This window comes from Cataglyphis hispanica, chromosome 1, assembly GCF_021464435.1.
Source record: "Cataglyphis hispanica isolate Lineage 1 chromosome 1, ULB_Chis1_1.0, whole genome shotgun sequence".
NCBI lineage: Eukaryota > Metazoa > Arthropoda > Insecta > Hymenoptera > Formicidae > Cataglyphis > Cataglyphis hispanica.
Genome location: NC_065954.1, coordinates 10,514,701 through 10,538,247, shown reverse-complemented (window position 1 = coordinate 10,538,247; position 23,547 = coordinate 10,514,701). Strand labels below are relative to the sequence as shown.

Genomic DNA, 23,547 nt, shown 5'->3' with positions numbered 1-23,547 from the left:
TTCGTGCTACATCCACTTTTCAATATTGTCGATAGTGGTAGTACACTGATCGCTAGACAAAGAGAGATAATTGCGCCGTCTTCGTCTCTCTTTTATCGCGTATGTGTAAAGCGTCCGTGAAGATAGTGTAGAGCATCTAGAAAAGGCGTCTTATGGAAAATGGCAGCGTGGCGACTCTCAGGCTTCTCTCTGGCCATACCTATATACATATATGTAATACTATTATATTGCTAATCACGTATCTTCCCAATAAGCGGCGTTAGCGAAAACATTACGGTGCAGACGTATATCAACCTCTCCCTTCCACAATTCGCGTATTTGACACAATGCGCATGCGCGAATTTTGCTTAGCCAATAATATTACATATATGTTGTACGTATGCCAGCGCATGCGCATTGTGTAAGGTACACGAATTGTGGAAGAAAGAGGTTGATATACGTCTGCACCGTAATGTTCTCGCCCGTGTTGACCTTTGACTAGCAATATAGTAGTATTACCATATATGTAATACTACATATTTTCAAAAATATATTGTCTACTTATTTGGCACTGTATGTGTGTGTGTAGGCATTATTAAAATATTTACAAAGTAGTGTATATCATATAAAATATTATAAAATGCGTCATTAAGTTTTTGTAAATGATAATAAAAATGATATAAAATGAAAATATTACAATATTTCTTGCAATATTGGTTTTATCTTAAAAATATTAAGTGTATCTTTTATATCTCGTAGATGTTACCAAAAATCTAAATAAAAATCCGAAATTGTGAAAAAAATTTATTACTTTTGAGTCTTGAATTTTTCTTTATACAACATATGAAAAATTGTAATTTCCGAAACGCAAAAGTTTATATTCTATTATAATTATTTTCATTTTCCCCATGTTTTTTTGAATTCTTTTTTCGAAGGAATTTTAATCATTACCAGTTTTAATTATTTGGATCTTTATTCACACACGCGCACACGTATAAAAAAAATTGTACAGAAATTTCTTAGCTTCAAATATTAGCCGTTAATTGACGATTCATGCAAAAGGATGAATGAAAGTTTTGCGGGGATGGAATGATAAAAACAAATCAATCTATCAGTTGACCAGTTAATATATATATATATATATATATAGTGTCTTGCGCTCGCATTTAGAGAAAGCATTCATTCGGACCGCGAAGTATCTTTGTAAAGGAAGATTGGTGAACGATCGAAATACAGCAGATACGGCTGTTCATAGTGCTTATAGTAGTAATATTGATTTATTCGCAATAATTATATAAAGTAATTTTTTAATTAAAAAAATAATTATGGCAGAAATAATATTAAGCACATTATTAAAAGTATTGTTAATCAAGGAAGTAGTTATGCAGGCGCTTCCGCAAGGAAATTTTGAAAATCGTCCTTTTTTGCTAATGCATTCCAATGTTATGGATCACAAACAGGTAAGAAATTGCTTATAATAAAAAGACTTTAGATTGTAAGTAATTTATTTTTATAACTGTAAATCTGTATAATACTTAAATCAGACAGCAAATATTATTTGACAAATATCATCAGAATAATGTCATTTGAACAAAATTATGTGCGTTTGTTGCCTGAAAAATTTGGACATTAAAATTGGATGTCATAAAAAAAATAAGTTCTGAAAATGTTTTTTACATTAGTAAATGCAAAAAATTATAAAAAAATAAAGATTAAATTAAAAAATAAAAGACTTAAAAAATTAATTTTATTGTATACAAATTTTTATAAATGTTATTTTTAAATGAAATCTTTAATCTTAGTGTATTGCTATTTATTTTCTGTTTTAATCATTCTCCCTCTCTCTCTCTCTCTCTCTCTCTCTCTCTTTCTTTCTCTTTTCATGCACAAATCCAATAACAGTTGCTAATTAAACATATTTATTTATATAATTTTTAGTTACAAATTACATCTTTATTCTATTTAATATTTGTTTGTGATATAATAATTATATATAAAGAATTATAATCTATAATTATTTATAATTATTTATGAAGTACAGTTTATTCTCATACATAAATTATTATATATACATTTCTTATTTAATCGGAAAAAAGCCTAAAATCTACATTTCTTCAATCAAAAAAATTTTATAAATCTTATGTAATATAAGATCTTATGTAATTAGAGATTTCTATATTAAATATTTAAATATAAAAACTTTATTCATGCAAGATGTTGACAATAACGCAAGTATCATCAATGCGACAGGAAGTTGAATTAACAGAGAATCGCAAGTTAATTGAAAAAATGACGATGAGTAACCAATCGTGATAAACTCGAATTATTTCATCCAATTGTTATCAATTGGAAAGAGCAACCCTTTCTAAGACTTATTTATCGAGAAATATAACTATTAATCCTTATTAATATTTACTTTCATCATTTATTTATAATATTTACTTCCATTTGCCAATTTATATATATCATTTTTATAGAGAGAGCATATTCAGAAAGAATATTCAAGGAGCGGTATTAAAATAATGTATATATTCAGAAAACATCCATCTACTTATATTTCTAGGATCACAACAGAATCTATCGATGCTATAGATAGGCGTATGTATATAATATTAACAAAATAATTTATTAAAAATGCATAATATATGCTTATATATATATATATATATCATATATATATATATATATATATATATATCTAATTATAGATATCGAATTGAAGATATTTTTCAATAGCAAAAGAAAATATAAAATTTGTTGTCATTTTTTTATCAATAAAGTAATAAAAAATATTCATTGTTTTATAACATAAAAGTTCTTAATTAATTTGTTTAAGATGATGTTCCGAGCGTTCCTGGGACGCCTATGATAATGAAACTTCACAATTTTGTGTATAAGTTATACTGGGAACCTGCAAAAACTACTGACCGCTTGCAAATAATTTATCGACTCGAGGGTATCATCATTGATGACAATTACACGCATGACAACATAATCGAGAAGAACAAGCACTGGAAGTTATATTACAATGGAACAAATAATTATTGGATAATTCCTAGATACATGAATAAAAAGTATCAATTTCGCGTGCAAGCTAAAAATCTTTATGGTTTTGAATCGAATTGGAATCAATCAAGCGTGATTGATTTAACAAAATCTACTGAAAGAATATTGACTATACAAAATCACTTAATACTAATAATGAGCATTACCTCGATTGTTATTGTAATATATGTTGTATTGATATGTTGTGTCATCAATAGATTTTTATTCAATCGTAAGTATACTTCGTATAAAGCTTCAGTTTTTGTAAGTCATATATATATATATATATATATATATATATATATATATATATATACATGTCATGAATAGGCTAGCAGAAATTACATAATATTATTATATTCTTATCAAAAAATAAATATATATTATTTTTGTGCAAAATATAATATATTTTTGATAAGTTTCTAAGATATTATAATTTTTACCAAACAAAATTGATTTAAAATAATAAAGAGAAATCCTTTATTTGAAAAATTTTAATTACTTGATAATTTTTAGAGAGTTATTCATCCTTTTTTAAAAAAATTATTTTGTTAATAGAAGATAATTTAAATCTGGTCAATACGTAATATTAGATAAATACATATTGTATAATGTTATCGAGCAGGATGTCAACAAAAACAACACAAAAACAACACAGATGCAACTCCAGCTTTAACATTGGCCGAATTAGTGACTTTTCGCGAAGAATTTGACAAGAACTTCGTTCAATCTAATCTATATGTTTCATTGCAATATGCTTCGGATTATTCTGCAGTGCCTGAAATCAGACAAGAGGAAATCACACTAGGACATTCTATAGGAAGCAGCACATTCGGATATGTAAAAACTGATTTCTTTAATTATTAACTAAATTATTAACTGATTTTTTAGATCGTTATTATCTATCCAGCACTTCAATTATAAATATCTCTAATTTCTTAATCATAGAAAAATGTTGAAAGAAACATACTTAAAAAAAAACCAATTAGAGAATTAATTCTTTAAAGCTAGAAGATAGAAAAAGATTTACGCATTTAATGCACTTTTATGTTAAAAACAAAATAAAACGGAAAAAATATTGTTTTATCATTAAAAAAATAAAGTTTATATTTATATGTTTATATTATATATATTAATTATATTATATTATATTATATGTATACATTAATTTTCAATATATTTTTATAGGTATTCAAAGGAAAAATGAAAGAGTTAGAAGGATCAGGCACAATATCTGTGGCTATAAAAACACTGCGAAAAGATTCCTCTACGCGAGAAAAGACGATACTCTTACAAGAAGCCAAGCTTATGAGTCAGCTTCGACATAAACATATATTGAAATTGCTGGGCGTTTGCTTCGACACAGATCCGCCATTTCTTGTGTTGGAATTAATGGAAGCTGGTGACCTGTTGAACTATTTGAGAGATAGTCACTTTATTCTACTTACAGATTCGCATGCTTTGCGTTTGCAAGACTTGCTCGCCATGTGCGAAGATGTTGCACGGGGCTGTTGTTATTTGGAAGAAATGCATTTAGTGCACAGAGATCTAGCATGTCGAAATTGTTTGGTATCTGCGAAGAATCGCGAGGATCGCGTCATCAAAATCGGAGACTTCGGTTTTGCTAAAAATATTTATGAAGATAATTATTATCAGGTGAATTAAATACAATCAAAAAAGAGACTAAGAATAAATTTTGAGAAATAAAAAAACTAATCTCTTCAAGGATATTGTGACACATACGTGTACATTAAGTTTTAAGATATGAAATTATTTCACGAATAATTAATCTTAACGCAATTATATGCCATATATGCGCATTATTCTTTTTTTCAGAAATTATAAATTATTCAATTTTTTCGTTTTGTTTAATGATTATAAATATATTTTAAATAAATATAATTAAAAAAAGATTATATCATTTTATTTGATTTTAATAAATTCATCCCTGAAGAGTTTAATAAAATTTGTCAATTTATTAAATTTGACAATTTCTATGTTTAAAATTAAATAAAAATTAATATCTTAATTTTTTAAATTAGCTTTACAATATAATTTTATAATATATATATATATATATATATATATATATATATATATATATATGTTATATACACATATACGTATTTTTTAATATTTGAAATAAATTAGATATTTTATTGGTATATTATTACTGTGTTATATTATTATTATTATTATTATTATATAACAAATAAACAAATACAAAATTTTATTAAATTCCATTTATAGCAGAAACTAAATTTTGGCATAATACACCAGTTTTTTATAATGCTTCAGAGATTTTTATATCACTCATTAATTAAAAAAAATTAAAATAAAGAAAATTTTCCAACAAACCAATACAAAAGTAAACAACTAAGATATAAGGAAATTAATTCGTCAAAATGTTTCAGGAAGAAAGATTGTTGCCCATTCGTTGGATGTCACCGGAATCTTTATTAGATGGAATATTTAATTCACAGAGCGATGTTTGGTCATTTGGGGTACTAATGTGGGAAATTATGTCGTTAGGCCAGCAACCCTATTTTACCATGACTAATATTGAAGTGATGAATTATTTGTATGAGGGTGGCAGGCTACAAAAACCCTTCAACTGTCCATTGAGATTATACGAGTTGATGTTGCGTTGCTGGAGCGCAACTAATGCCAGACCGAGTTTCAAAGTTTGTCTCGAAAATATCGTCACTTTGAGAAGCAATATAGACGATACGATAATAAATACAACACACACTGGACTAGCTGCTGAAGGTAAATCAACATTAATCCCTTTTATCGCTGCGTAAAAATATTGTTTTATTTTATTACAAAGAAGTTTATTTTTAAAATTTTGCGAAAAAGTTTCTTAAAATATATATTTAACTACGAATTGATACTATGTATATGGTATATATTTGTATAGAATGCTCTTGGAAGAACAACAGTTCCGAGGAAAACCGAGGCAATCAACTTATTTATGAAAATTTAAACAACGCCAAGGTCACGACGATAGATGTTGATCATATCTATGAACGTTTACGAACTACATCGTTTAATTCATGCCTCGAATAAAAACGTGGCGAACATGAATCAAATCAATTGTATTCTTATTCTTAGGTATTATGAAGAGAACATGAAGGTTTCAGTCATGTCGGAAAACTGCAACTTGTTGCTCAAAATTATCGTAAAAACGACTAAGGAAGAATTTTCGTTGTTTTTAAATGATTAAAATTAATTTCAATATAAAAGTACTATAATAAAAGTATGTATTATACTAGATTAAAAAAATAATAATTTAGAATTATGTATAAAAAAGTAGATAAATCATTATAATGCAAATTTAGCAATAAAATATATTTAAGAATATATAATGCAGGATTAAAATGCAGGAATCGTGTAGTTAAACATTTTAAATTTTTGCATCGAATTAAGACATATATAGTATGAATTTATATGCAATAATTGAAAGGAGAGATATAAATAAAGAATATATATTCTCTAAAATACCAGTTTTGTTTAATAAAAATTTTATATCGTTAATATCTTTGAAAATGTATACTCATGTTTTATTCTGCTAATAAATCTTGTTAAAACTATACATTATGTGCTTTAAAATTATTCATTTTCACATAATATTTAATTTCTTTCTTATCGCATGCGCATGCGCGACATAAAATCCGGTTTTTTCAATTTTCTGTTGATTTTTCGTAACTAATATTTTGTAAAACATTAAAATTGTATCGTTATGTCCAAATCATGTAGTTTAGTGGTTCTATATTATTATTTAGTCAATGGTTACGAATGGTCGCTTGGCAGGGAGACTAACTCGCCGCGGCAGCGGCGATGATAGGCGATAAAAGGAATAAAGGCGAGCGCACGCTGATAAAGCCCAGATATGCGGCCGGGGTGATCCGTTCGCCGTGCCGATTGCCGAGCGTGTCTCGTTAGTTCTCGTTTCATTCGCATCAATTAGTTCGCTTAAAACTAAATAACGTACATTGTGTTTTCCGGAAGTGTTAATTTAGCAGCAACAAGCGGGATTGTCTCTTTCGCGAGGACAAAACAAAAATAATAAGTAAGTGGAACATTTTATGCAACTTGTGATGTCACGCAAGCCATAACTGGCACGAATAGTGTTGAATCGCGTAGTAACAGCGCGCGAATTTTAAATATGATCCACATATATTCGCTTTACATCATTGCACTTTTTTAATTTTGCATTGTCTAATTTTAATATGGCATAATATATAGTGAAAGTTTTCAACTTTATATTACACATAATATGTCTTCCTAATGCTTAAACAAAATTGTCAATAAATTATGTAAATTTTATCCAATGAATTTACACAATTATCGATCAAATTAAAACATATATACCTTCTGTTTGTATGAATTTTTCATTTTAAAAATTTTTTTAAAGTTTTTAAAGAGAAGAAATCGAAATATTTACATTTTTGATATCTTTGTTATGAAAATAATTATCACATAAATTTATTTTGTCGTAATAACTGTATTGGTAATTGACTCTAAATTTATTAAATTAATTATAATTAAAGAGACATTTGATTATTGTAATGATGATGTATTGTAAAAAACATTCTTCTTTTATATTATTTTTAATAAATTATTTGAAATTTTTTTTCATAAGAAAGTATGTACCTAATTAACGAGAATGTTATTTGCCATAACAGCTTTCTCAGAATCTTATCGATTTCTGATAATTAATCTGCATGCGTTGAACATATGATAATGACGTGGTGCATATATACGTGCATGCGTGCACGCGCGTATTTAACTGTATAATTATATGATTATAATAAAAAATATAGTAAAGATAATTTAGCAAAATAAAGAATATAAATTATATTTTTAATCACGAATAAATTTTGAAAAATGCTTAAAAATTATTTTGCAATAATCATACGATTAATAATAATTATACTGTTTACATCAAAGTGAATATTTTTCCGAAATTTTTTACCGACTCTTTATAATGATCGTATGATAATGTATGAAAAACTGAATATATATATATATATATATATATATATATATCATAAATATAAATCTGAAAAATCATATATTTCATTTTATTAATTTAATATTTTACTTTACTGCAAATTTTCAAAAATTTTTCAAAAAAAAGCTTACATAATCAAAAAATGATAATTTTATGTAAAATGCTTCATCATTATCGTAATCACACAAGCATGACGAAGAAACAGTAAGGAAATGTAAACAGTGACCAACTATTTTTCGTTGTGTTCATATAAATAATATATGATGATGTGAATTTGCGTTCAATGTGTTATCATACGATTGACACATTATAAAGAGATAAAAAATTTTGGAAAAATATTCAGTTTATAAACACACAGTATAATTATATAATTATATTAAATCATAAATATAAATCTATTAATACTAATTAAATAAACAAATTGTGTGTGTAGATTCTTCATAAATTTAGTCTTTCTACAAAAAGACAATAACATATACACATACGCACACATAAATATTTAAATTTAATTATATGAGATGTCTTTATTCGAATAACTATTTGCTCATTTCAGCGTTATATAAATATGTAAATAAGAGGCCTGAAATAAGTGAATGTTAAAGCTCAATTATGGAAAACTACACATCGGACTCCAGCGATTCGGATTCCAATCTGAGAACGTTGGATCTATCCTATCTGGCACTGGATGATGAAATAATGGATAAGCAATTCCTTAATACCAAATGTGCAGAGCACGTGGACACTTTATTATTGAGTCAAAACCGTCTCACAACTCTTCCTATCAGTATCAACAAGTTCACCAGCCTGAATTCTCTTGACATCTCGAATTGCGGCCTTGTCAAATTGCCAAATTTTTGGGAAAATTGCCCTTTAACTTGTTTGATCGCAAAACACAACAACCTGACCAATGATGGATTGGCTAAAGATTTCGAAAATTTGGCTAATTTGAGGGAACTCAATTTAAGCGGCAATAGACTCACAGAGTTTCCTAATCAAGTGCTCGACCTAGCTGTTTTGAGATACCTTTACTTGGGTGGTAATCGCATCAATGAGATTACCAAAGATATCTGGAAACTACAAAGGTAACTGCGACTTCTACTAAATTTTTAGTGATAATTAAAGTTTTGATGATTATAGACAACATTATTAATGAATTAGCAATTAACAAATTAATATAATCGGCGATGGAAAATTATAAATACAATTATAATTTTGTAAAGAATATTGGAGTATATAAAAATATTTTTTGATTGTAATATAAAAAAATTTATTTTATAATTTATAATTAATTTATATTTTATAATTATTTTATAAAAGAGAGAAAATATATAAAAGATATATAAAAGAGAGAAATTTTAGAGAAATAGATTATAGTGTAGAAATAATCATATTTTATATCTATTGAGCCAGAGGAATCACAAACTTTAATGCAATTATTATGATATATAATAAAATTTACATGCTGTGTGTCTTTATTACTTCAAAAATTAATGTATTAAAATCAATCATAAAGCAATTTACTATTTATCATTTATTTATATATTTTAAATATCTATTTCTTTTACTATTTTATTATTTTATATTAACTTTTGAAAATGTAGCGTATAAAAATTCTTTAATTTTTAATTTTAAGCGCTTCTATATTTAAAAGCAATTTCCAAAAAAATTTTGTAGATAAGACATCTTAACGAAAAGATATAATTATTTATTATATAAAATTTGAAAATTGTTATAACATTAGAAAGAGGGAAAGAGAATTTGACATATCTATATAAAACTCAATTAATTTTTTTATCATTTTAATTGCAATAATTTAAATAATTGTGCTTTGTTTATATTATGTTTTATAAAAAAGTTTTATATAAAAGATAATTTGTCAATTTCATGAAATCGAATATTATAATTTTTTAAAGATTACGAATTTTATCGATGGGAGACAATAGATTAACAGAGGTACCGTCCACTCTCGGTCAACTAAAAGCTCTGCAAGCTCTTGTGCTTTGTGATAATATGTTGGAGAGCTTGCCAAGCTCGATAGCCAATTTGACAAATCTAAAAACTTTAGCACTTCATAAGAACAGGCTGCGGACATTGCCTACCGAAATAATAACATTGAAATGTCTAACCGAAGTAAGTGTCACAAATAATTTCTAATTATTTCTAATTATTTTCTTTTATCTACAAGGACTACTCAGAAATCAACTTCCGGTAAACTTATTAAATAAAACAAGAAACAGAAAAAAATACATTTCATAAATAAAAATATAAATAAAAATTGCATGCATATACATTACTTCTCCACTTTTCATAATCGCTATTCGAATTGGAACTTATCATAGCGCAGTACAAGCTTTTTGTATATCCTCATTAAAGCACCGTGCAGCCAAACTGGAATCTCAATTTGAATAGCAATTATGTCGAAAAATAGTGTATATATGTAAGTAATTTTTTAGGTATATATTTAAGAACAACCTACAATAAATAAATTTATAATAATATGCGACAAATGCATTTATATGCTTTTCCTAGTTATCTCTCCGAGACAATCCGCTGGTGGTGAGATTCGTATCCGACATGATGCACAATCCGCCGTCATTATTGGAATTAGCGGCACGCGTCATCAAGACCAGCAACGTTCGCTACGACGATGAGAGTTTGCCACGCAACTTAGTGCAGTATCTTAATAGCGCTCATCATTGTGTCAATCCCAAGTGCAAAGGTCAGTATTTTTTAGCAGTGCAATAATTTAGCATATAGATGTAATATAATGGATTTCCACCATTCTAAGAACTTTAAATTTCTCTTCTATCCTCAATCATTTTTTTTTAATCTAAAAATTTCTTCATATGCTGTTTTTCTATTTGTATATTCATATTTACAACATAATTAAATTATCTTAAAGTGAGAAAGCCAGTAAAAAATAAAGAGATACAACGACATTTTTATTCTACGCATATCCTATTAATAAAAGAAATATGTATGTATGACTGAAAAAAAATATTAAAGAATTATAAAAGATAAAGTTTGAATTATATTATAGATATATATGTGTCTCTGTTTATACATTCAATGTTTTAACAAAATATTGAATATGCAATGCATAGCTTTTATTGTAATTTTTAGTGATCAAAAAATGAAAATGTTTTTTTTAAATACATTTGCACATCTAACATTTGAAACTTAAATGATTTTGTGTTTTGCCTTCATATCAGTGAAAAATGTTAGAAAATGCATACTAAAAAAAAACTTATTTTAGAAAGTTGCACCAAAGAATCTGAAATATACTTCTCTGTAGAATTTTGAACAAAAATATCTGGAAGATTAGGGAATTTTCAGGGAGTGTTTTTATAAGATTTATATAAATAGTCTATGATAATATAACATTAAGGATACTTTAGTTTTTATAGTACTTTCGTATTTCCTTCACAGTTTTATACACTTTTTACAACACTTGACAGATTTTCAAAAATATGCAACATAGCAAATTTTAAATTGTCAAATTTATGATACAACATTTTTGATCGAACCTTGCATATATGTATCAAGACCAATTTATTTTTTTGTGCAGGAGTTTTCTTCAATAATCGAGTGGAGCACATAAAATTCGTTGATTTCTGTGGCAAGTATCGTTTACCATTGCTACAATACTTGTGTAGCAGCAAGTGTATTGAATTACGCGATAGTGATGATGAGCTCGTGAGTGGCGCTATGATTAGGAAGGTACTTCTTGGCTAATAAGATTTTGAAGATATATTTCTGTAATGCTGAAAATTTTCAAGACTATTTCACTATCATTTTTCTTTACTGATAAAGTTAATTTTTACTTCCGAAAATCTGCTTGCGTTTTTATCAATAATATAAAATCTATAGCCGTATTTAAGTAAAAATGTGTGCTGCAGTACGTTCGATATTTCATAAATCTATAAAGATGTAATACGTCCAATATAAATATTTGTTCTCTCTTTTTCTGTACATCAAGTATATAGTATATATCACATTGATACATGTACGTACATATGCAAAATTATTCTATGTGCGGTAATACATTAAATGACAAGAATTGAGCGGCGATTAACATTATTGTTAATATTTTATTGTGTTAAATAAACCACAAAATGTACAATAATAATATTATTATATATAAGGTGACTCCGCAGTGACTGACGGTGCGGTGGTCTCGCGCAATCTTTTCTCGCTTAAACACATCCAGAGTAAAGTTATATTATAAGATATTCGCCATCATCGTCATCACAATTAATGCGTTTTTGCGTCGTCATGTCTTGTAAAACTAAAAACAACATTCAAGAGAAAGATAAAACCTAGAGGAGGAATAGCGAAATAAGAACGGTAGGTAAAGATGTGTGTTTTTGTGTGTATTTATAATTATTTATATATATATATATATTTATAGGACATTGCAATTATGTATATATATAATAATTGTAAACATAGCAATCGTGTAATAAGAGTCTTACTACTTTTTTTCTTTACTTTTTCTCACCGTGTAATACAGTGTGTGATCATATAATTAATTACCTATACATACATATACATATCCATATATATATGCGCTTTATTTATATATTACATACATATATATGTATGTACATGTTTTTCTCTCTTTTTCGCGTTCAACCGCATTTTTATTTCCACATACACACACATGCATACGTGCGCTCATAATCTCTCACACCTATTCACGACATTTGAATTAGCGCGTTTTTATCGTATAGGCGTGGTGATAACTAGCACTACTCCGTTTACTTTTTTTATAATTTTTTTTTTATTTAACTGTGTAGTAAATATTTTTGTCGCTTACGTGCTTACGTACGCGCGCATTTCGCTCTATGTATATTAAACAATTTTTCCCTAATATCGTACATTCATGAATTTTAAACATTAAGGACTTACTGCGCCTGCACGGTCGAAGATGTTATCTCGAGTTATCATTTTATTCGTCCGTCATAACGTCGTCGTGTCCATCCCGACCGGCGCGCGATTTGCTCTGCATCATCTGGTGTAGTTTCTTCTATTATTCGCCATCTACTTGCTGCTCCTGATGACCTTGCTCCTTCGCTTCCTTAGCATCTTTGTCCTCATCTAAAATGCGATATTGAGGAGTGTAAAAAAAAAGAAGACGCAAAATTTTTTGATATGTTTCTTCTTTAACGCAAATAAAAAAATTAAGTATATAAAATGTTTTATAAATTAATTGGCAATACATATATTTCTACTCTGTAACTTATTTATTTATTTTTATAAATTATTACTTATTCTCTGTATATTAAAATTTTTCTAGAAATTTTATTTTATATTATAATCTAAAATTTATTGTATTATTTATTATTATTATTATTATTATTATTATTATTATTATTGAAATAAATTTATTTCATAGATATTTTTATAAATAAAGTAACTTTTGTTACTTTTATTTCTCTAACAGAAAAGAAATAATTTAAATATTATATATTAATCTAGATTAAAAATTTTAATAATTTTATCAGAAGATTGCCTTCTCCATAGATTTTTTATTTTAGCTTTTTTTTTATATATTTACTATACAAATGTTTGTGTGATAAATCGCTTACACAAATTACTTAATAAATATAAATAAATTTATTGTTTAGAGTATTAGTTTCAATATAAATTTACAAAAATTAGATATTTAAAATTGCAAAAACCTTTATTTATTAAAATATACAGAGTAAAATAAAAAAAAATTTTTTTCCTTTTACCACAATTTTTCAAAAATAAATATAAGTATTAATTTGTTAATTTGTAATTAACTCCTCTACAAATTAAACGAAAATTTTGCCAAGAAAATCTACTTCGTTATGTAAATAAAATGAAAAAGAGTCGAAGACTTTTGAAAAATGTGTTATCCTCCTCCGCTTTTGTATCAATAACTTTTTTCCTTCTATTTCAGATTTTCAATCAATAAAAAAATAAATAAAAAAGGGATCGATTACATCTCGAAACTTTGCTTGTGAGCTGTTAAATAATAAAACCAAAAAAAAAAAAAACACGTTTTTTATTACTCTGTGTATCTTAATAAATAAACTTTTTTGCAATCTCATTTTTTCCCCGTCAATCTATGTAGAAACAGTATTCTAAATAATAAATTCATTTATATTTCATGTAATCTGTCGCAAGCGATTCTTTTATCGCACCTATTTTTTGCGGCTTCAAAAGATATTTCCCTTAAAGAAATTTTCAGATTTAATATTGTTAAAAATATGTAAAAATTTTAAAAAGTATAAGCAAATATATATATATATATATATATATATATATATATATAGATATATATATAATTAATATAAATATGTATAAGTATATACATGAAATATATATATACATATTTTCTTTCTCTTATATATCTCTCCGTATATAAAACAAATAAGAAAAATATTTGAAATATAATTAAATAAATAATTTTTGCACCCTTTTTTAAAAAACGTGAAATTTGAAGAAATAAGAAAAATTGCACATATATACATATAATCATATATAAATCCCGCATATTTTTAATGATGTTGAGCAAAAGTTTTTATAAGTATAAAATCCAAAAATTGAAATTGTAAATGATAGGATGACTTAAAGTGAGTGTCATTAGAGATTATTAAAATACGAGATTCCTACATTTCCTATTATATGTTACAAATTTCGATTATGCTGTCAATAATCTACAATAGACGTATAAATATTTTCCGTACTATGTAGCCATTTTTTTTTCAGCCAATTTGACCAAAGCCAATTTTACATTTAAAATGTGCGAGATCCTTACGATTATGTATTTTTCCTAGGTTATGATAAAAAATAAATTATCAATTATAAATTTTTTGTATTATAAAGATTCAGATTTTTTTTTGCTTTACGTAAGATTTCTTATACCTTTCTGAAGAGGATGTCCATTTAGGGCTCTTAAATCGAACGCTAAGATCAGATTTCGAGGAAAAGTTAACATTATTCGTAATCACTCTCACCTTAATATCAAATACCTTGATATATAAAGACATCTATAATAAATTATTAACTTTATACATTAAAGGGATATATATATACTGTATATATATAACATGTCTTTAGAAAAAAATGGATGAATTAAAGTAAATTTGGAGAAAATTCCTTGTATGAAATTATATGTGTAAGATATTCAAAATTAAGATTAAAAGATAATTTTTATCTTTTCTATTCTTCTAAATGTAAACATTATTTAACATAATTAAAATTAAAAAATATAAATTGTATACAGTATGTCTCAAAATTTTGACAAATTTTGAAAAAAATGCTTATTTTTTTGCGAAGGAATATGGTAATATCGGTTTGTACTATAAGTGCTAAATGCACTTGCTTAGCATTCTTACCTTAAACATACATTAACATATATCATGATAAAAATAACGTTATATAAGCACACAAGCATTCGTTACGTCAAAACGTAAAATATATTACATTATATATTATATTGTTGCAAAAGTTTTTCACATACAATAAAATTCAAAATAAAAATTTCCTTATTCCAAATTTGAAATAATTTGTGAAATTAATTAAAATAGTTATATTATATACTGTATTGGCTTCAATGTACTTCTTCTTTTTCTGTTTTATACAATTTTGAATTCTTCATTTTATATCTTTTGCACTAATTTAATATATACATATATGCACACACACACACACACATATATATATATTGACACATACACGTATATAATTCTAGATATGACATTATTTTATTAATTTTTTATTCTTCTTTTACAAAAATGTTACATTTAATTTACTACACTTCAAGAAAAACTACGAATGATGTTAGAATAAAAAGAAAACTTAATGAATAAATATATTATTTAATTAATATTATTTAGAAATATATTTTCTCTCTAATCTTTTTTCCTGTTCCTTTTTTCTTACAACAGCAGTTGTTATTAATCATGTCACATATTTAATATACGTTACATATTTAATTCTATAAATTAAATTATATATATATATATATATATATATATATATATATATATATGTATATATACGTATATGTATATTTAATTCTATCGAAAGATTCGTTCATTTTTTTCTCCCATATAGCTTTTGACATTAATAAAAGAAAAAGCAAAATAAACGAATTTCTCGATCAATATTGAAAATATTGATACAGACTCAATATATTTTACATTTGTCTTCTATATTAATGTTCACACTATACGTTTGTTGTGCTCCTTAATAAATCATTAAATACAGAAACTCCGTTTGTAAATTTTTCATATCCCGATACTGACGCGTTATCTAAACGATGTTGAAAAGACAAATTGTGATTAGATGAGATGAGATGTGAGAAAGGAATTAATTAAAATCGAAAATCGATGAATTTTTCGTTTATTAATAATAATAATAATCACGATAAATAATCAACAATATCTATGTCCAAGCTGTGCTTTGATTCAATGTTCGTATTAAGATATATTGTATCTCTATTTCGCAGCTAGATTTCCAGCTAATCTCTCCTCCGTTTCCCAATTCAACACTTCTCTTGATAGACGCCTAAAACTCAAGAGAAACAGGAGACCTGCTTATTTCAGTTACACTTTTCTTTCGTTGTTAAATAAAATATAAATGTATATCAAGATGTATATATTTCAAAGAAGAGAGAAGACAGAAGGAGTGCAACTGAAGCAAACAGATTTAGAGATACAAGCCGGTGTAATTTCGCCAAATTTAAATTTCGATCATTCCGAAATTTCTTTTCGAAAGAATGCTTTCGCATTATGCTATCAACGTGATAACACGAGGAAGATAGTTCGAGCCTTTGTATCAAGCCAGCCATCTCTCAGCAAAGATTTATATAAATACACTGCAAAAAAATAGAGAAAAAAAATTACAGAATAATTATCTTTATAACACGCGCACCACACCTAGCTAGCTAATAAATCAATTTATCCGAAAATTGCTCTTCATGTCCAAGTTTGTTCTACAATAAACGCATTCTATGCAGTAGTATATCTTATGTAGTAGTTTAGCTTTTTTAATCACATTAATTCGATTTGAGTATAGTTGTTTAGAACGGTGTGATTCGTATCTGTACACATATATGGCTAGAGTTTAATATTTCTATCATTGATACGTTTGCAATTTTTTTGTGCAAGATGTACTTTTTTTCAAAATCGGAAGACATTTTGCAGAGCACATCTCATGTATTTTTCCAAAATAAAAAGGAATAGGCGACGTGTGATTTTATTTAAAACGTGAAAAATATATATAACATTAATAAAAAGAAAAAAATATTTGTGGTCTAAAAGTTTAATTTTAATGTCTGTAACATGCCCATAAAATTCAAATTCACCTTCAAATCTTTAACTTTTCTAGATTTTTCTCTTTTCAAATTTTACACACGCCATTTTATTTTCACCTCTACTTAAAAAAAAAAACTACTTGATCTCTATCTTTTTGGATGCAATGATATGTATACATGCAAGACTGCGTGACCCGGAATTCAAGTGTAAAAGTTTGATTTTGTGTGTGATCTTATGTGTATATGTGAAACACGATACACACAGGGTGATTCATAAATCAATTGAATCAGCTGAATAATTTGAAAACAAAGCATTTTTGTGAAAAATATTTTAGGTAAAAGTTATTTAAGTTTTAATGAGAAAATGTAATAACTTTAGTTTGACCTGAATAAGAATATGTCAAAATTTACTCCTTAGAATTTTTGAATTACGATTCTTTTTTTTATTTCATATTTTTGTAACTGCAAGACATTTTCGAAATGATGGTTATAAATATTTGTATATCATTTAAGGAATACATAACTTAAAAATCTACATTACACAACATAGATTTACTACACAGATATACACTATATGAATCTCCTTGTATCTGTGTGTATGTGTGTGTGTATACATCTTTGAATTTTTAAACCTAAAAAATTATATTTTTATATTTTATATTTTTTACAGCTTTTCTATTCTGTCAAAAACATTAACAAATGGATTTGACTTTCACATAACTTTCTTATTTCTTATAATAGTTAACATATTACAAGTTGTTGCTAATAATAACTCAATAATAAATTTTAAAATATATATATGTATATAAAGATAGTTTATATTTATTATTTTACATTTCAATATTATATGTTTTTTCAAATGTTGTAATTATATTTTGAAAATCAAAATTATGTTACAAATTATTTCGTAATTCTTGCAAAACGAAGGTATGATATATAAGCCCTCTCTTCTTAACCTTAAAAAGTATTCTTTTTTGTTTATGTTTTGTTTTTCGAAAAAAATTCGAATATTCGATTGTTTTCCATATAACTAATTTCGGAAATATGTTTAACACGCAAAAAAAGCTTTCTTCATTATTGAAGCGATTTCATTAATGTATCAAAATATCCGTTCGCCATATACATGTCATTAAAAGTATGATAAATCGTTCTGTTGGGTCAATCAGAAGTTCGTCATCTACGATTAAAAAAAAAAAAAAATTTGGACAGCCGAGAATCCGAAGAGTCATAGTATAATAGCGACAGAGTGCTAGAGATAATGATTTAACGCGCCGAGATATGACCGATAGGCACGAATGTCTTCTCGCTAAATGCTCCGGCTTGCTAACTAACATTCTTTCTAATTATGCTGGCGTACAATAGCATTTAGTCATTTTGCAGCGAGTCGATCAGTTTTTAAATCTGAAAAAAAATCTTCTGTAACTTACTTTGCTGTTTATCAGTATAGCCAGTAATCTATGAAAGAAATTCGTTCAAGAAATCTAAACACAAGACAGAGAATATTCTTTTCTTGATAATTTACTTACAAGATCATTTCAGTTGAGACAAAACATGTATCACTAGTTTTATTGATATATTAGTATCATTATTACTTGTCATTTTTATATTCATTGTTATTTTGTTACTCATTCTTAATACATTTGTCTTAATGTCTTCAGTCTGACTGAAATCTTGAGAAATTATACTTTGAAAATGTAATTTGCCTTGTGAGTAGAGAGTATGATAATTCACTCCTTTTTGTTTTCTTATTTTAAACTGATCTCGCAGCAATGACCATGTACAAAGATCCGAAACCGGTATAGTTCCGATAAAACCCACTTTCCAGCAAAAATGTATTATAAGACAGTTATCACTTTACTGATCTGCGAATAAATAAAGAAAAAGAATCTTCAAATATAAACTTAATGAAATTATATCGGTTTCGATCCTGTATTGTCTTAATAAAATAATGTTACCGGATGTCATCTTTTTTTAGTTTTCCATAACTAGAATCACGCGTTTAGCAGTTATTATAGTTATTAAAGAACGACCAATTCTTATATATACGCTAAATTACATCAATAGCACGATGATCTTTCTCCAATCCTCATCGGTACCCTCCTCAAAGCTGATGTAATAACAAATTGCTAGACATTTGATTACACATTGTTTTAGTTTGCTTTCAACTAGAATGTGCCGGATCGCTTATTTTTCGATTAAAGAAAAACTAGTTTCTGTGCATTCTTAAACCAATTCGACAACAGAACAGCTTATTTGCCATCGAATTACGTTAATAGCATAACAGTTTTTCTTTAACCGTTGATACTTTCTGAAGAATTAATTTTGCAGATATTTAACGCCGCCTAGAAATATCTACAAATAATCTAACGCGATATACATGCAGTTGAATGTTCGTATAGTAAACTCCGTAATTTTTGCGATCATGTATTATAAAACAACTCATGATATTCTTCCTTTACACTGCTGTCATGATTTATTATTTACCACATGACCATGTGATAAGTTGAGTGAGAAAGCAACATTTTCATTCTGCGCATATGACATTAAAAATAAGAACGAAAACTGCAAAAAAAAATTCACAGTAAAAACAATTCTTTGAGCTCGAAAAAAGTTCACGATACGGACATTCGACTATTTTATTTAGAGTCGCATTTAATTATCAGTTAAAGAGAGAGGGACCATTTTTTTTTATATAAACATAAGATATATAATTAAGAATTTGTCATATCAAATTGCATCATTCTGGTCTACGAAAGACAGTAGCATCCTTCAATTGTCGGTATTTTTATTCTTTTTAAATTGATACTTTCGTCGAGCTTTGATACCACAGTGTCTTAAAGTATAAAACGATGGTGATGCAAACGACATTACTAGAGACACATTAGATTACACATCCTCTTAGTTTATCTTTAACTAGAGTATAAACGCATTCTCAGCGATTATTTAAAATTAAAGAAGGACCACTTCCTACATATATATATATACACTGAATCCGATTCGGCAACGATATAGCATTAAGGCTTCTGTAAAAGTCGTATTGTTTTGTAGCATCAGAAATAGAAAATCATATAAGTTGTTATTTTTCTCATGCATAATAATATACACAAATTTTTTTTACGTATCAATTTCAAGAAAAATATATTACAAATAAGTAAATTATACTTTTCTTTTAGTAAATAATTTATATGTATATATATATAAACATATCGAGTTTTCACCAATTTGCAAATCAAGCAACACAAATTTATCAACTTCAAGAAAAATATATTACAAGTAAGTAGATTATACTTTTCTTTTAGCTTTCACAAATTTGTAACCAAGAAAGAGTTAGCATGTTTCATAAAGTCTATTCCATCAAATACGAGTTATGTATCATGCAACAAAGATCATCAACATATATGATTCTTTTCTGATGTTATAAATATATTCAATACGACTATTACAGTGATGAATGAGAAACCTTAATCTCGCCGAGTCGCGTCGCTGTACTACGCTACTTCTCGCTCTAGAAGGTGAAAAAATCTTATATCTATAAACTCCGCAATGCAATATATCGCATTTACAACATGGACATCCTCGTCAGAAGAGAGATAGATTCGTCATGACGCTGTAATCTGATTCTTTGATAACATTAAAAAAAAGAAAAAGAAAAAAGAATAAAGCGATTCAAGCCATGTTCGATTGGCTGGAATCGGTGTTTTGCGTATTGGTACTGATGGTGTTGGTGGAGGTATTAGGATTGGTAATGCTATTATCATTAGAGTTACCGCTAGCGCCGGCGGCGGCGCCCGTGGCGTCCGATTGACCGCCACCTCCACCCCCGCCGCCCCCGCCAGGAGTTCCCTCCGTACCGGTGGTAGCGCTGGCCGATTGCATATACTTGGGTATCAGCATACTATTGAGAACCGGCTGGATGCGCAACTCATGTTCGGTGAAGTTAAACAGCGGCGGTAGTTCGCGGCCACTCGGCAACCGTGTTCCTTGTTCACGCAACTCATTGAAGAAGGAATGCGCGCATGCCTGCAGTGGTGTCATACGCAGCGATGGTGTGTACTCTAACAATCGTGCAACTAAATCCATTGCTTCTGGCGGTGTGCGCGCCCTGAACACCTGCAATCATCATCGAATCCATGTCAAATTATGTTTCATATCTTCAATTCAACATTTAATTGTTATTCCATGATTATAAAGTGAGCGATAAAATCCGTTATGTAATCATCTTTATTATGTACGATTTTATGGTAAAGCGGTAAGAAGAGTATGAGTGTAGTCTAATTAACGCTCCAATCCAGAATATTTAATAAAGGCTTTTGTTTCTATGAATCTAAATAGATTAATGAGAAGTGCCAACTAAACTGTTCCCTGTTGCATATATTGTAAGATTTAATTAAAGATTGAAAGTTATATGAACAATTAGTAGCCAGAATAAGATATTAATAACGTAAAAATGGCTTTAGCCTTTAATAGATGTCATAAACTTTGATAAGATTTTCATATGGAATCTGTAAAATACTATCTAATCTTTAGCAAATGGTTTTATTTATTTTAAATTATAAAGATTTCGTTCTTGGATACAATACATAATGTTTAATACATAGTTTGTCGCAAAATATGTTGTTAATTTTGATATGTTATAACATTTCATCCTATATATAAGATATCAACTAAAGACTGCTCACTAAGTATATAGCCTTTTATAGTGCTTAAAAAATATCTTGTAAAATGACGATTATGATTAATATCATTTAGAAACATCTGTGCTATATGGAATTTAATACACACACGCACATACGCATACATACAAGGTGTAGAAAAAAATAAAGAAATATCTATTCTATTTTGAAATCTAGATTTTTGAAAATAATTATTTTAAAGAAAATTGTTGGATTTCATATATTATATCAAATAGTAATATAGTTTTCATCTTAGGTCGCTTTGGCAAGATCATATACAAGTTATCTTGAATATTTTAAGCAGGAATTATTTCCATTATTATTGCATGTTCTTGTAACTGATATCAAAATATTTTCAAAACAATATAATTAAATTCTCTTTTATTAGGAACTTTCTGAATCGTCCAACTTACCGAAAGTGGACGATAGTCCACAGTGTAAAAAGTCCAAAGTGTACAACTTAAGAAGTTCTTAACAAAAGATGATTTAATCATGACATTTTGAAAACGATCAACTATAAGAATATGCAATAAAAGAGATGCTTGTTTAAAAAATTCCAGATAATCTTTACAAAATGATCCAAGGTCTTGAAACCTTATAACTTTTATATAAAACATTTTTTTTTAATCCGTACTTTTCAAAATAACAAGGGCGTTTTCTTACTTTTTTCCTATCCTCTCTCTCCCTATGTGTGTATGTGTATGCATGTGTGTACATGCAATCTTTCTATTTATGTAATGTATCAGCATGATAGTTCGAATTACAATGTAAGTATGAATATGTATATATATCTAAAATGAACAACACAGACTCCAAGCACTACTCTTGATCGATAAGACTAAAATATGTTATTCATTCCTTGTTTGGCATAAATGCAAATCTCACCAGAATATCAGAGTAAGTGATACTCTTAATTATTTTCAGTCGCCACAACAAATACAAGAGGTACGGTAAATCGTTAGTAACGTTAACAGATGAGATGACCGGACAACAAGGAGAGTGTCACATGAGGAAAATAATTATATAAAGAAAATAATAAAAATTATTTTTTTTCTCCTTTTTTTTTTATCCCTTTTAAAGTTAGTTTACCGAATAGATTGGAGATAAATCTGTACGTTTGTCCGAATATCGAGATGAAAGTTTGGATGTTAGTACAATGAGCCAAGATAAAGAAAATTTGTACCAGTTATATGTTGATAGAACTTGCAAGTCGGACCACTTACTCTAATCTTCTGGTGCTCCGTGGAACACACAGGTGTTTCACTCATTCGTTGAAGCATATACTGCAAATCACGAGTTCATGTATTGATGAATGGCATATCGAGCCACTAATGCCGTTAATACGTCATCGATAAAGTTTTAAACACGAAAAAAATACTTTCCTTTTCCCAAAAGTGTGCATTGAATAATTTTTTATTACAATATTTCATCAAAAATTTGACCCTACCTTTCTCCTTTTGTTATAAAATTAAATAGATCAACTTTTTTTTGTTATTAATCAGATCGTCTGAAATTTATATATATTTAAAAAAAAATTCATA

At 27.3% G+C, this 23,547-nt stretch overlaps 3 protein-coding genes across 14 annotated transcripts in view; 2 read left to right on the top strand and 1 right to left on the bottom strand.

Moving 5' to 3' along the window:
- The first annotated feature begins 16 nt into the window (after nucleotides 1-16).
- On the top strand, nucleotides 17-6,617 carry LOC126850182 (proto-oncogene tyrosine-protein kinase ROS-like). Of its 5 annotated transcripts, none has more exons than XM_050592911.1 (8): nucleotides 17-213; nucleotides 1,368-1,439; nucleotides 2,457-2,577; nucleotides 2,816-3,256; nucleotides 3,650-3,864; nucleotides 4,213-4,680; nucleotides 5,439-5,793; nucleotides 5,945-6,617. In XM_050592911.1, the coding sequence occupies exons 1-8, from the start codon at nucleotides 160-162 to the stop codon at nucleotides 6,091-6,093; spliced, it is 1,875 nt and encodes a 624-aa protein (XP_050448868.1). In that variant the 5' UTR covers nucleotides 17-159; the 3' UTR covers nucleotides 6,094-6,617. The 5 variants fall into 5 exon arrangements, with proteins under 5 accessions (XP_050448868.1, XP_050448850.1, XP_050448859.1 ...); XM_050592893.1 differs by having other exon boundaries at nucleotides 1,353-1,439; XM_050592902.1 differs by having other exon boundaries at nucleotides 78-213; nucleotides 1,360-1,439.
- A 211-nt stretch (nucleotides 6,618-6,828) lies between these two features.
- On the top strand, nucleotides 6,829-12,170 carry LOC126850833 (leucine-rich repeat-containing protein 58). 3 transcript variants are annotated; one of them, XM_050594231.1, is made up of 5 exons: nucleotides 6,829-7,096; nucleotides 8,632-9,123; nucleotides 9,955-10,171; nucleotides 10,571-10,760; nucleotides 11,610-12,170. In XM_050594231.1, the coding sequence occupies exons 2-5, from the start codon at nucleotides 8,651-8,653 to the stop codon at nucleotides 11,774-11,776; spliced, it is 1,047 nt and encodes a 348-aa protein (XP_050450188.1). In that variant the 5' UTR covers nucleotides 6,829-7,096; nucleotides 8,632-8,650; the 3' UTR covers nucleotides 11,777-12,170. The 3 variants fall into 3 exon arrangements, with proteins under 3 accessions (XP_050450188.1, XP_050450180.1, XP_050450168.1); XM_050594223.1 differs by having other exon boundaries at nucleotides 6,830-7,096; nucleotides 8,644-9,123; XM_050594211.1 differs by having other exon boundaries at nucleotides 6,830-7,096; nucleotides 8,595-9,123.
- LOC126850557 (glycogen synthase kinase-3 beta) overlaps nucleotides 12,113-23,547 on the bottom strand; it is a 45,361-nt gene continuing 33,926 nt past the window's right edge. For 4 of the 6 annotated variants that reach the window (XM_050593717.1, XM_050593708.1, XM_050593724.1 and 1 more), the window contains one exon: nucleotides 16,405-21,443. In XM_050593717.1, the coding sequence (XP_050449674.1) occupies nucleotides 21,000-21,443 (444 nt within the window). In that variant the 3' untranslated portion in view covers nucleotides 16,405-20,999. Of the gene's footprint in view, nucleotides 13,142-16,404; nucleotides 21,444-23,547 lie in introns of those variants that run through there. The other 2 variants (XM_050593701.1, XM_050593732.1) reach the window with 2 other exon arrangements.

Coding starts and splice junctions, on each gene's coding strand:
- LOC126850182 (XM_050592893.1), top strand. CDS start 160: ATGGCAGCGTGGCGACTCTCAGGCTTCTCTCTGGCCATACCTATATAC. Junction 214..1,352: donor CCATACCTATATACATATAT/GTAATACTATTA, acceptor TTGTTAATCAAG/GAAGTAGTTATGCAGGCGCT. Junction 5,794..5,944: donor CACTGGACTAGCTGCTGAAG/GTAAATCAACAT, acceptor ATATTTGTATAG/AATGCTCTTGGAAGAACAAC.
- LOC126850833 (XM_050594231.1), top strand. CDS start 8,651: ATGGAAAACTACACATCGGACTCCAGCGATTCGGATTCCAATCTGAGA. Junction 9,124..9,954: donor GATATCTGGAAACTACAAAG/GTAACTGCGACT, acceptor AATTTTTTAAAG/ATTACGAATTTTATCGATGG. Junction 10,761..11,609: donor TGTCAATCCCAAGTGCAAAG/GTCAGTATTTTT, acceptor TTTTTTGTGCAG/GAGTTTTCTTCAATAATCGA.